Source organism: Saccoglossus kowalevskii, chromosome 10, assembly GCF_978046115.1.
Source record: "Saccoglossus kowalevskii chromosome 10, keSacKowa6.1, whole genome shotgun sequence".
Classification (NCBI taxonomy): Eukaryota; Metazoa; Hemichordata; class Enteropneusta; family Harrimaniidae; genus Saccoglossus; species Saccoglossus kowalevskii.
In genome coordinates, this window is record NC_140650.1 from 13658251 (window position 1) to 13672491 (window position 14241).

Sequence of the window (14241 nt, forward strand, 5' to 3'; positions counted from 1 at the left end):
CTTGAAAAGTACGCTATTGTGTCTGTTTTCGCCCTCTCGCGAAGGCAGTAGCGAATGCCTTATGCTAACGAACTGACGAACTAACTCTATGCTCTGAAAATTAATAATTGTTTTTGGTTGTCTGAGCTCTATGCCAGTCATTAAGTAGGTAGGTGCTACGAAAAATAGAAGTCTGATCACGTGAGCAAAAACAAACTTGAACAAGAGCCACAGTCATGTTTTCACTTTTCCCAATATCAGGAATCCGCATATGTCGAGTTTAGTACGTGGTCCCAATTTTTAAAAATATATTATAAAATGAATTCAACTAAAATACATGACCGATTGTTTTATTTACATTTTGTGGGCCAGTGACTCATTTCTGACAGCATCGCCAGTAGCTCCCTACGTCATTTTCTACCAATCACAACCTCGCCCGTACGATTCGATGACTGCGCAGAACACCATGCGCATTTGCAGAGAGAGTTATTTTCGTTCAGATCAGAAGTGTGATCTTGTGTTTTTATTTTGTCATGTCCAGTATTTGTGTTGTTTGAAACGAGATTCCTAAAGTCTACAGGTTGGTAAACAGTTCAGTATGTGTCAAATTCAGATCAAAACCGGCCATTCTTTGTAGTGGCAGGCAGACGCTTTCAGGGATGTGTGTTGAGCGATGCCACGCACCGCACGCACCGCTAGGCTCAGTCATGCTGCGAGCGACTGTCAAATATTTCGCCTCATTCGCACAAGTTGTAAACATTTGTTTGAAATGTTTATATTCGCGATTAATATACATATTTAAGGCTCATTTGTTGAATATAGAAGATGATGCTTTAAACGTTGTGATTGTTTTTTGTTCGTACAGACATGGAGGTAATCGTTTTTCTTAGGCACAAATGAAAGTGTGTTTGAACTTTGACACTCGCAGTCGTCGCGCAGTGCCTAATTGTACTTCTGTTTCAGTGTCACAATGTGTGACATGAACGTATTGTCACTGTCACACACAACTTTGACCGTTTATCGTATGTTGACTGACCGTCCAAAATATATACTAGTATCGTTATTTCGTGTTGTCTGTACTTTTCTTTGTATAAAACTGACTCCTTTCAATAAAACAATGGCATGTAATCTTGCCAACAATGAAAGTCGATGTTTTTGTTTACAGATGCAAAAGTAACGGTGACTCAATATGGGGTGCGTCTTGTGAGTGGAGGTCATCTCAATCACGAACCCGGAAATTGAACAGGAAAAATCAAACTGGATATATCGGCCACATAAGAAGTAGTCTCTTCTAGTCGTGGACGTTATTTGGAGCAATTCCCCTTCTTGGGTCGCTTATTATTTACAGTTACAGAGCTTTAAACATGACAGTTTTGTGGTGTAGACAAGGTCGAGTAAGACCACCCTATTTTGATGCCAAGTTCCTGACTTTTATAATTGTGGTATTTTTTACTTCGTCATCAACGAATGCAGTTGAGTTTGCTCCCCTCCCAGACTTGGGCACGTTTGATAGTACAGGGAATTATTCTGACGGAGGTCTGAATCTTCTAATTGATGGTGCCAATGGATTTATTGATGTAGTTCAGCCAAATCCACTTCCTTATGGTAAGTTATACATCTTATGGAGTTTACAAAAGTATTATCATGGTATGATGTAGAAATGAGACATCTAATTCATGCATTAACTTACAGTAACTGCAATGAACCATGTACGTACTGTTAGTACGTCTATAGAAGAACCTATAATTCTGTCCCGGGGCTGAGTTTATCTCGAATAACACGAAATGTATATAAAGTATATTTTTTAAAAACTAATTAGATCGATTCTTCTGTTAGAATACTGAATGTCAATTAATCAAATAGGAAAATATTAAATTCATTTATGCTTCTTATAATATTGAATTGATTAATTCTCCCACACTATGTTAAGTTGTATTTTCAGCCTTCATCAGCCTTCTTCCTTTGATTATGCTATTTTCTTAGAGCAGAACATACATTAATCATAATATAGGTCTCTAACTCAAACTTAACTTTTTAAAATTAATTACTCTAAATTATTGACAATACTGACTGTAAATTTTAATTTAACAAAAAAAATATTTATTTAACAAACTGTTAATGTTAATTTTAGCCATATACAGTGTATGTCTTGTAAGATACCTATTTCATTTATTTGCTGGTATTTTTTCTAAATATCCTAACTGATTAATGAACACATTGGGCAATAGATGAAATTTTGTTTGTGTTTAGTTTAAGATGCTATCTCAATTTGCTTTCAAGTATGCCAATTAATTATGTACCGATACATTGCAATTGAACTTTGACAATATGTATCGTATACCCTATAAACAAAGCAAAATTATTACTGCATGGAAATAAAGTATATGTTTGGGATAAACTTATATCTCTGTAGTACTGCGAACGTAGACTAGTGATTACTATAAAATAGTTAGTTTTTAAATAAAGCTAACTATTTTTTATGACAAGACAAAGATTATGAACTTAGCAACTCCAAAGCACTGCTCAGTCTGTGCACACTGGTAGTGCCTTGTTCAAAGTATGTATAAACATGTTAAAAAGGTCAATCAGATTTGTTTGTTTTAAAGTTTCCTTGATGTTCAAGGTGAATCAAGTGTAATCTGTTAGGTATGTTTGAACATTAATGTAGGTACCATGGTCAGCTATACAATCAGAGACTGTTCTAAAATTGTTGTATATCCATGGCGAGAAAATCAGAATTTATCTTTATACAGACAGAACTCAAAATCATGAAGGGTCTTTGGTAATTAATATTGCGAATCCAGAAAGCAATTATTTTAACTTATCACAATCCTTGACAAGGTGTTGTGTATTAATTGTCAGTCATATACTTAGTAATGCACTTTGTTAGCAAGTTATGGGTGTGGTGCTGTTACTGGTATAGTGTTTCAAGGTTTTATTGCGTACATCATTGATCTGGTTATGTAAACACCACCTTGACTGCATTGAAGGTAAAATTGTCTTGAATTCCTGAAGAGTTTTCTTGTAGTGCCTTTCAACAAATACAGATAATCCTGATACTATTTCTGCAAGGAATTTCCTGAAATTTCATGATGTAGGACCCTTGAGAATTTTTCACTGCTATAAATAAAATTTTGAGTTTTTTACCAACTCACTAAATTAACAACAATTTTTCTTTTGCGGAATTAACGCAGTTTACAGTACAAGCTACAGACAATTTTATCAAATATAGCCTTGAAAGTGGATGTCCTCTCTATTCTGATGTTCATGCCCTGCATTTTATTTTATATATTATCCACCATGTAACTGGGCACCTGATCTAACAGGATTAAATTACATGGCCATAGTGATGCCATTTTTAAGTTTGGCAGAAAATGATTGCACTAATTATGCAGTTAAAGATGTTTACTAGGGGATGGCGTTCAGTGCAGTTTTTGTAAAACTGGATTGTTTTTTTAATATTCAACAATGAGAAAGGAAAGAACATTTTGATATTTATACTCAAAAGAAATGCTGAATTTTTAACTCGGAAGATTATTGTATGTTATTAAATGTTAAAGACTATGTATGTGCTGATAATGTTGTGAATACTATTTCAAAGTTCAAATTTTCTAAGCAAAGTTAATTAGTTCAGTATGCATTGGGGAGGGGGCAGCAGTGCTTTAACAATATATCAAGTTCCCTAGGAAAGGTTCCCTGTTCATAACTTTAATGTCATAGGTCAGTAAAATAATAAGTAAACTTTACTGGCAAAGTCATAATAAATACATTAATGTTCATGAGATATCACCAATATAATCTGTATTTTGAGCAGCTGTTTGGTTATTGTGTTATAATGTACCATGTCAGTCTTCTTTTCTCCTCCCTTTATATAAATATATTGTACTTCTATTTTTAGAACTAATATGAATCCCATCACTGATTGTGAATCTGAACACTTTGAATCTGAGTATCGACACATGATTGTATTGTGTCACGTTTTTATTTTTTATTTATTTTTTTTAATTTTTTTTATATGTCAAATTGTTCTCTGCGTACATTAAATAATTCTCACACTGCAGTCAGTGAATAATAAAATATAGTTAATGAAATTATTTTGTTATTGCATGTAGTCTTTTGGCACCCTCTTTTTGGATGATGGTGTCCTGTCAGCTACATGTGGCTGTCTTGTGCTCTGTAAATACAATAAAGACAAACAAACAAATATTTAAATAAATAGACAAACAAACAAATAATTAAATAAATAAACAAACAATCTAACAAATGCATAAACAAAAACAAACACGAAAAAAATAAAAAATAAATGAATGAATAAGGAAGGGTACATGTACAGTGTGGAGTCCCATGTATGGTCCCACATTATATCTCAGAAATATAAATTAAAAATAATATAGAACTGAAGCTATTACTACTTTATATATAGAGTCGTACAACATAATGGCATACTCCCACGGTGTACATCCCTCATTGCAGGCTTTTCAAACCATGCTTTTGTCTAAACAGGAAGGTAATCCCACCACTGACATGCAGCATGGGAGAACCACAATAGATATCCATTAAAGTAATGATTGATCTACAGATAATTAATCAATTTTTAATTAAGTTATATTTTCAGAATGCAATTATCCTAATATGCTAGAATAATTGCATCTCAACTAGTAATGATACCACTGTGCTCTGTAATTGGACAACAGTTATGACATGATATCGTGTATGTGTACCCGGCTAAAATTTTATTTTTCATATGTGAACACTACAATTTGAGACAACCATGATGGCCACTTCCGGGGCTTTACGCTTGTACTTATATGCTATAAACCATCATATGACCATTGTTTATCTAGTCCACATGTTGCATCATAAACATTTGTTCTATTAGTACTGTAAAATCTGTATTAGAAGCTGTGGCTTCTATTAAAATAGTACAATGCAACAGTGGGGATGCGGCTTCTATTATGCGGCTTCTACACATATGAGAAATGATGAATTTTTGATTCTCAATTATTCAAAAAGAATGGATATGACTTCTGTTAGGGATGCTACTTCTAAGACAGATTTTACGGTAGTCCAAATGACATGTGTATCTGTTGTCGAAATTAGTCATTTTTAGTGAGTAATAAAGGCATCATTTGGTTTTTTGTAATACAAATACAGTAATACTAGTTTAAAATAATGTGTACAGTATGAACATTGACAGGTATTATGAAAATAATTATTCACTGGGTTAAAATTTTGCTATTTTCACTGATAAATAGAATGTGTTAAATTAATTCTATGTGAACATGTAAAATTAGAATGGAACTTTTTTTTTACTGAAAAATTTGTAAAATAAAATGTGGATATGATGAAAATATTGAAATGGTGCAATTAAATACCCATGAAAATGAATGCTTTCACAGTATGTTAAAAATGATTATTCAATATGTGCACTAATCCAGATGTTTAAAGGATTATATATCATGGTTTTCCTCATATTAATATTTGTCTTTAAGCCGATATTTATTATTTTGTTTTATGAAAGATGTATCACATAGAATTTATCTGGTAATTATAAACAGATGGTAAGTTTAGTGATACTGTGCATGTACTGTGAAATGACAAATTTGCGCTGGATTTATATTTCGCTGATTTACCATTTCAGGCATATTCAGTGGGTTTTAAATTCACGGTTTATCATTTAGATAATGTGTTCTATGCTAAATTTTACATATTCACTGGGTTTTAATTTAGCACATTTTCCAGTCAGCAAAATAAGAAAATTTAAAACCCAGTGAATAATTAATCCTTTTACAGTAACTGTTGGAAGTTCTATGCCAGTCTCTATAGATTCATGCATCAAGCTAAATTAGTCAATTGTCAGCACTGAAGAAAATAATTTCCTTGTGCATGCATCATCCCCGATCCCCTTCATTCCACAATACTGTGCACAGTGCTGTCTACATAAGCAATGTTGTACAAGGTTGCAGGATTAGGTTCCATTTATTTTAGCAGATTATTGGTCAATATAACAATTATATATTTTTTAATGTTATTTTGGAATGTACAACAGCACAGTGTTCTGTCAAAATGCGAATTTTCTGGTTACAAAATAAATGCATTTTGGGTCATGTCTGGGCATGGAGCTAAAATCCAGAACTCATTGGGATCCTATGCTGTCTTTGGACTTGTTCAACAAGGCTACAAATGTATTGAGATCTGAAATGACAACTAACAAGTTGTATACTGTTCTTTCACTGACATTTAATTTCACTATTTTGATGTTTTTAGCATATTCACTGTGTTTTAATTTCAAATTTTCAAGGAAACAATGAGTTTTATTGATTGTTATTTTACATGTTCACATATATTTAATTTAATTTAACAGATTTTACTTATCAGTGAAAATAGCGAAATTAAAACCAAATGAATAATTAATGCATTCACAGTAATTATTAATTTTCTTTTATGCGCTTGTTATATTATTTCATGTATCTAAAAATGCATCCCAGTATTAAAGTACATAACAAAAGCTGCTGCAAAAACATCTATTTGTCTTGCAGCACATGCATGTATGGTAAGGAAACTAAACTAAACCATTTAATATTGTGTTGTTTTGGTGATCTTGGTATTTTGACCATTTACTTCACAACTCATTGGCCTTGCTTAAATTTGTTTCTGGTGGTGATGCAAACAGCACATGTTGTCTTGATTTCACTAGATTATTTATGCACCTCAGTTTGACATGTTAAAGCCATTAAAAAATGTATGAATCAATAACACTGAAGTCTTCAATATCAGCAATGTAGTGAAGTAAAAACATTTAAAACAATTTTAAAATTCCTCTCACTTTACATAAATTATTAATATAATTTTTCTATTAATAAATTAGTTTGCTTGATTAGATATGCATTATCTTCACTTTGATTATATCAAATACTTGCTATTCTTGTGTTGGCCTAAACTCATCGTAAAATTTGTCATAAAATGTTCTACTGTTTGCTCAGGGAATACTTGTACTGGTGACAGATTTTGCAGTGGTTTGACCTTAAAGATTATGAATATGTTAAAATAAACATTCCCATGTAGGCAAGTATAACAGTGCTGTGATACTTGTCTTGACCTTTAGTGTAGGCCTTATATTTATGTATAATATCCTAAAGGTCACACAACCTGGCATTTTCTGTCAACTAATATTAATAATTTCCAAAATTATACGGTATATGGTTTTGTGGGAAAATACAGTGTAATCCATGTACCCAAAGGGCTTGTTTCTGTCTCTAGATGTCTAAATATCGTAATACATGTATATTAATCTTTATGACCCCGGGGTCGTGTGGCGGATGCGCCCAAGCTTGCCAAATGTCCTAAATTTGCTATCATCCTTACTATTGGAATTGCATTTTTAATAGAGTAAATATGGTATTGTAAATGAGCTATATACAAACACTGTGAAAATTCACATTTCTATTTCTTTCATAGTCATCAGAAGATAATAGTATTTTTTTCATCAAAATATACGTCTCAAATTTTCATTAGCTGCATGTATTTTGAGAAATAAATGTAAACTGAAACAAGTTCAGTATGGCTGGTTGTGTATATATGGGTCAGTACGTTCTCTAAGTCCTGACTTGAACCCTCAGGGAGATATCATTTAAATTATATTGTAATGACTAATGTGAGCAAGTTATGTGAGCCAGGTGCAAATAACAGCTGTCTGTCGTTTTAACACATCCTATCCTGTACGTAGCAAACACAGATTCATGTGAATAGCAATAGCATGCCTTTCTTGCCTGCCGTATTTAATGTTTTCTGTGGCACTTCAAAAATACTATGATTTAAATATCTTCACCTGAAATACATCTTCTTCTGTTGCTCAGAGCATTGACTCTTCAGATTTTTGTCACCTTTTGCAAAAGAAACCTGCGTACCTTTCCATGTTTTCCCTCAATAATATTGATTTTGTCCATTTTCTCCAAAATTATAAAAAAAATGATGCAAAAATTAGAAAAACTGGACTAAAATAAACTCAGCTATTCAAAGGGTTGAATACATCTGTACCAAATAGTTCAAATTGAGGTTGTTTGTTTCTGTGACAAGAATGTCTGTCATCTTGTGAAGTTATTCCAAACATCTATGGTGAACGCAGATCGATTGCTTCCCTAAAAATAGGCAAGCTGCAAGTACTAGTACTGTAAACAGCTTTAATTTTAGAAGAGATAAAATTCTCAAGTCGGTGAGAAATTTTGAATTTACAGCCATTCTGAGAATTATTCGGACAGTCAGTTAGCCAAATGACTTGCAACTTTGCAAAACACTTTGGTCTTTGCCCAATCTAGACTTGTCGGCGCCACTTGAGTTACAGGCTCGTGGTTTGGAATTAGTATTTCATAGGGGTTGTCGGCTTGGTGAATTGCAAGTATTATCTAGCGTGCGTTTACAGAATTCTTTAATTTTTACAATTATATTGTAATTATTTTCAGTAATTTTGAAAATCACAAGTTGGGTGTTGCTTAAATCTGTCGAAAAATGTAAACCCCTCGCTCATTTTAGTCAGTTGTACCTGTTACAAAAATGGACTAAACATAATAACGGTCGTTATACCCCGTCATTTTCAAATTGCAGTTGAAAAAGTGATTCGCTCAAGGAAGGCACTTTTGATTTGACAAAGTCCATCAAACCGTTATAATTGAGTTTTCCGTTTGTGTATCCCTGACGTACTCCCCCACCTCGGTATAAAATCTGAATTTGAAACGTAATGCACCAGTAATGTAAAAACAACTTTTAGTTTGGCCCAAAACTGTCGCGATACTGCAGCGCGTCCTGCTAAGAAACTTTACTTTGAGCCTTGCCGCCAACGACGAGTTCATTACTCAACACTCGGTAGTTGTTTTGTAAATTGCGCTATGTCAGGTGCACTGACTCAGATGGTTATAACAATTCGTAATAACACTTTGAATGCATATACAACATATAACCTGTTAATATATGGTAACCAACGCGTGTCGTTTTGAAAACATAGTTTTACCCGCATCTTGCAAGATAATGGAAAGATTCCAATTGTGGGCGTGCCAATACAACGGCGCCATCAAGTCTAGATTGGAAAAGACCCAAGTGATTTGCAAAGTTCCAAGATATATTGCTAACTGACTGCCCGAATAATTCTCAGAACGACTGTAAGTAATGATACAAATGCCATAGAATCTTGATCATGAAAATTCCTATCTGTGAATATTACCCGGTAACCTTTTCACCACCAGTTATCTTTTTTCATCACAAATTCACAAAATTCCCTTTTATAGTTTATATTTTCCTTCAGAAGATTGGGACAAAAATAACCAAATTGTATATGTTGTCACCAAAATTAGGGTTTATTTCCAGAAATATTGAAAAATTTAAGAAAATAGTACAGAAAGATTTGGGTGAGAAGTCTATTGACGTCACTCCGGAACAGTCATGTGATAACCTTGAATAATATTAACTACCTCGCAAATTATGATTTTTAATAGTATTTGTCATGGATTATACTTTGTTGTTTTTACTTTACGACATGCCTTTTCAAGTAGGAGATATAATATGCTATATAGTGGAGTGTCATATGTTGTTTTGAAGTAGAACATTTTTGCCTTGCCCTTATTTAAATTTAATTTTGTTCTGTGCTCAAATGTTGCTCCAGCTGTAGAAAAATTTAAAGAATAGTCTAGCATCGCAGCCTTCACTTTCATTTAATACATGTACCGTGAAATCTTGAAGCATTCATAATAGAAGCCGAAATTTCTAATACAGATTTTACAGTGGTTTTTCTCACAGCCTCTTAGCACAGGCTGAGAGGTCAAAAACATTATCCCTTAAAAAAAAATGGTAAGCCCTTATTAAGAACCAGTCTAGACTCTTAGAATGTGATAACTAAGTCTTCTATTATTTTTCTGAGCTCTGACAGCTGGACAGCCACATTGATTCTTCTCAACTCAACAGATTTAAATCAAATCTCATTTTACACTGACCTAGGACAATTTGTGTAATTGCACCTACCAGGGAGAGCTAATTGCAACTTTTATTGAGAATATTAGTAATTACTCTGATCCTAATTTATCTTAATTCAAATTACTGCTTGACTGGTTTCAGATAGGAATATATTCTACTGTAAATACATTAATTATTCACTGAATTTTAATTTTGACATTTTCACTGATAGGTAAAATCCACTGAATTAAATCCATAGAGGTCATTATTTCTCTGCCAAGTCTGAACTGAAGCCCAGTGAAATTTCTCAAAGCATCACTATAGTGAAAATAAACGCCCATGATATTAAAGCGGAATGGTCGTCACCTGAGCATGCGCATGCGCACTAAAAATGCAAAGGCACATGGGTAGATGCTTGTTTGTAAACAATGACACACTATCCCCGGTTTTACAGTATATGGCACACCTTGATAAATTGCAAGTATGTATGTGGAACTAAAATACAAAATACAGTGACCATTCACTAAGTCGCGATTTCGGCGAAGTTGTGGGTAGCTGGATGGCTACGAAAATTCCATTGTATTTTGCAAACTAATGTTTGGTTGCATTGTGTATTTAATTAGTTTAAATTGCTGGAGGAGACAATTTAACACCTACTCAATTACTGAGATATACATGTATAGGGTGATGGCAGTCTGACTCAAGGTGTTGAAGGGGTGTCAAGTCACGACTTTTTCGTCTGGTTCCTCCTTGATATACAAACAATGTAGCTCTATAAAACTTGCTACGATGATCTCTAGTTCTCAACTGAGCAGCATGTCTAAGCGAATACTATCCAGTCTGTCCATATGTAAAAAGAAAACCACGCAGCGATCAACCGTGTCAAGAAAGATTGTTTTCAAAGTTGCCCAAGAGGCAAACTGAATAGAAAATGTGTGAAATTATCTGACAATGATGACATCGATAAAGCTGTTTGCGTATAGTTTCTTCAAGAATGGTTTGTGGGAGCTCCATCCTCTGGTCCCATCATCCAATGCAAAGCATGCATCCTCGCCAAGCAACTTAGAGGTGATGACTTTGAATTGGAGGCCAGTTTGGGTGGTTCTGGAGTTGACACCGCTATACACGAAGACTCTAAGGTGAAGCTCGATCAGTGGTCATAGACGCTGGGATTTCTTTCAATATAGAAAACAAACCATAAACAAACCCATGTGTGTATATTTGTGTTTTATCCATTTTCAATTCACAACTGTGACTTAGCGAGGTGTCACTGTTTCTTTAGAATTTGTATTAAATTCTGAATTTTATGTCATGAACTCAAGTGTATCTGCTATGTATGGTTGTATGTTTTATTGTACTTTTCATTCTCTGGCTCATTATAATCGGCTGAATGGTTTCAGTAATATATCTTATTGTAGCGCAAATTTTTCTATTTATAAAATTACAGTGGGTTTGGTTCAGTCTCAAAGCGGTCTGTTCAGTTTCAGTTTCATATTATTTTTAGAATAACAAAGATATTAAAAAGAGACGTTTCTATTAAAAATGTGATTTCTTTGAAGTTGGTCAATCATGCTTTTGACAATATTAATTTCCTAATGTGCTACAGGTATATGTAATGAGATGTTGTGAGAGTGAATGAGCTGGAGGTTAACATACTCAATAGTGGACTAGATTCCAACATGGCATCTCAGATAATTCATGATTATTTTTAATAATTCATCATGTATTCCGCTGTCATCGGTATGATCTTAGGATGACCTCTGGTGTTACTTTTATTTTTTGAGGTATGATGTTTTATATACATTAAATGGAAATATAAATAACGTAAATAAAATGATGAAAATATTTCAGTTTTTCAAAGAATTATTTGATCTCTCAATTTTAGTGCTTAAAATTGTACATTTTTGTTATAACAATGTATAAAGTATAAGTTGCAGCCATATGCATGGTTTTAGGGGTGATACGATAGAGTAACAAATATGACAGATATAAACTTGTATGCCTAAATATGGATGTATTTTAATAATATATGTAAATTTAGCCTCTACTTATAGTTTATGTTGCTAAATTAAAAATATTCACTAAAAATTGTTTCCTCTTCATTCCAAAAGTTACTTTCTGCATTGATTTTAAACAGCTGTATGTAAATGCAGCTGCCATATACTCTGTAAAAATATAAACCTTCTTAAAATTAGCTAGTGTTTTTGAAAGGTGACTAACCCTCATTTTAAACCCCCAAAGAAACATTGTTTATATTGTTCAGATTAAAGATCCCCTCACTTTTTATATGATTTCCTTATTAATATTTCAGCAGTACACTGCTTGATCCAGTAGACTACAAGTATACTTAGATAGTTTTAAAAAGAATGACATCATAAATTATAATAGCCAAGTTACGAGTCAAGTTCATTGTTCTGTCTGTCTCAGTTATTGATACTTGACAAGGCTTTACATTAAAGACTTTTTCTAAGTTCTATGGTTTAGTGAATGTTGTATGCTAATATATAGTTTGAATTATTAGTTATTGGATTCTTCTGTAACTATCTTAAGAGTATTAAATTCCTCCATACAGTATGGACATGTAGAATAATTAATCCACTGAGGAGATATTGGTATTTTGTGTATTTCAAATTTTTCATATCAGTGTACTCAACAGCAGCAGCTGTTATTGATAGTATGTATGATATTTGTGTTATGAACAAAATATCAGTATTAAGATCATATATCTGAATAGTAAAATCATTTAAACAAATATTTGTACACATATTCTTCAATAACTAGTTGTAGCTTAGACCAAACAAACTCACCAGGGGTTTGTTTGGGCGACAGTTGACACATTCAAATAATAATGTTCTACAGTTTGTAATTTCTGGGTCACTTGAAGTGCAACAATCGTTGATAAGCTTGCATTTAAATTTCGTGTTAACAAACTTTGAATTGTTATAAATTATGGTTGCATTATAAAAAATATTGTTACATTCTGATTGGTAAAATATGGAAAGTATTAAATAAACAGTCACTGCACCCTTATCAAACACAACATGAATTTTGTGACTTGGTATGTTTGTAACCAGAGGGTATTGTAATCACACACTATTATAAATGCAACCATCGTCTGTGTTTTTAAATTGACAAAATATGGTCAAATATAAGTGAAATTGTCAGTGCCATTTGGAAATGTTTCATAATTATGGTAGGATTTTACACATGAATAGGAAAGTAACACTTCTTTTTCAAGCCAGCAACAATTTATAGTTGTCACGATCTTATTGAGATTGCTTGAACACTGTCTATTGTATTTTTACTGGGTAGATGCTGTAAATTTTAAGGTTCACTGACTTGCTGTGGAGCCGAAGGCATTGTCTGGTAGCAAAAATACATACCGGGATGGTGATGCTTCTTTGAAAGTACTTTAGTTTAGGTGCTTTTCTGGGATTTTAAACTAGTCTTTAGCAAGGCTCAAATGATTCCCCATTTTCCTAGGCCAAAATTGATAAAATTACCGGACATAATAGGAATAAAATAGGTAATATTGAAAGACACCAAAGCAAATTCCTTGGGAATCCAGACAACTGCATTTGATGCCTCAATGTAGTTAAAACCCTGCTGTAAAAATGTCTGGGTTCTGATATAACCAGGGTTGGTGTCACTAAAAATCTTTGTGAAAGACGTACATTAACTTGCAGGTTCTGTTGCAATATCCATCAGTGCATACCTTTTTTGACCTTGAATACACAGCTTTTAAGGTCAGTCGAGATTGAAATCTCTCCAGACATTTCTACATTCTATGTCACTGATTTCATTACAATACCATGAAAATATCGCCAATTTTCTGATCAAAAGTCTGAAACTAGAAACACCACCTGATACTATTATTGCAATTCGATGGTCATAATATTCTGCTCACATAGGTTTGAATTTGTTGGTGTCAATATGTATTTATAAATTATCATTAAATTTATTTACATAACCTAAAGGCATTTATGTTTGTATTGAAATCTACTATATACTAGTATTGAATTATTGCACTGCAGAGCTCAAAATTTCCTCGATGCCTCACCCGAATGCCTCTCAAAACTGTCACAATTTCCATCAGACCAAAGCAAGTCTTGGCCTTTGAAAATAGGTGCTCTCTTTATATCCAACTTCAAGCCCTGACACTACCCCCGGTACATATAGAAAGATGTTATTAACATTCTGTTTTCTTATGAAAATAAATGTAGATTTGCTGGTTATGAGGTAAATGTTAAACCACGATTACAAGCTGTTTAAATTGTATTTATTGAGGCACAACAAAGTCCATTTTTCCACCGTTGTTTATTC

The 14241-nt window shown here is 33.2% G+C and overlaps 1 protein-coding gene across 3 annotated transcripts in view; it reads left to right on the forward strand.

The window, feature by feature from the left end:
* Nucleotides 1–424: 424 nt before the first annotated feature.
* The window catches only part of LOC100329053 (prominin-like protein), a 65153-nt gene continuing 51336 nt past the window's right edge, over nucleotides 425–14241 (forward strand). For 2 of the 3 annotated variants that reach the window (XM_085504275.1, XM_085504276.1), the window contains exons 1-2: nucleotides 426–559; nucleotides 1145–1584. In XM_085504275.1, the coding sequence (XP_085360401.1) occupies nucleotides 1344–1584 (241 nt within the window). In that variant the 5' untranslated portion in view covers nucleotides 426–559; nucleotides 1145–1343. Of the gene's footprint in view, nucleotides 560–1144; nucleotides 1585–14241 lie in introns of all 3 variants that reach the window. The other variant, XM_085504274.1, reaches the window with a different exon arrangement.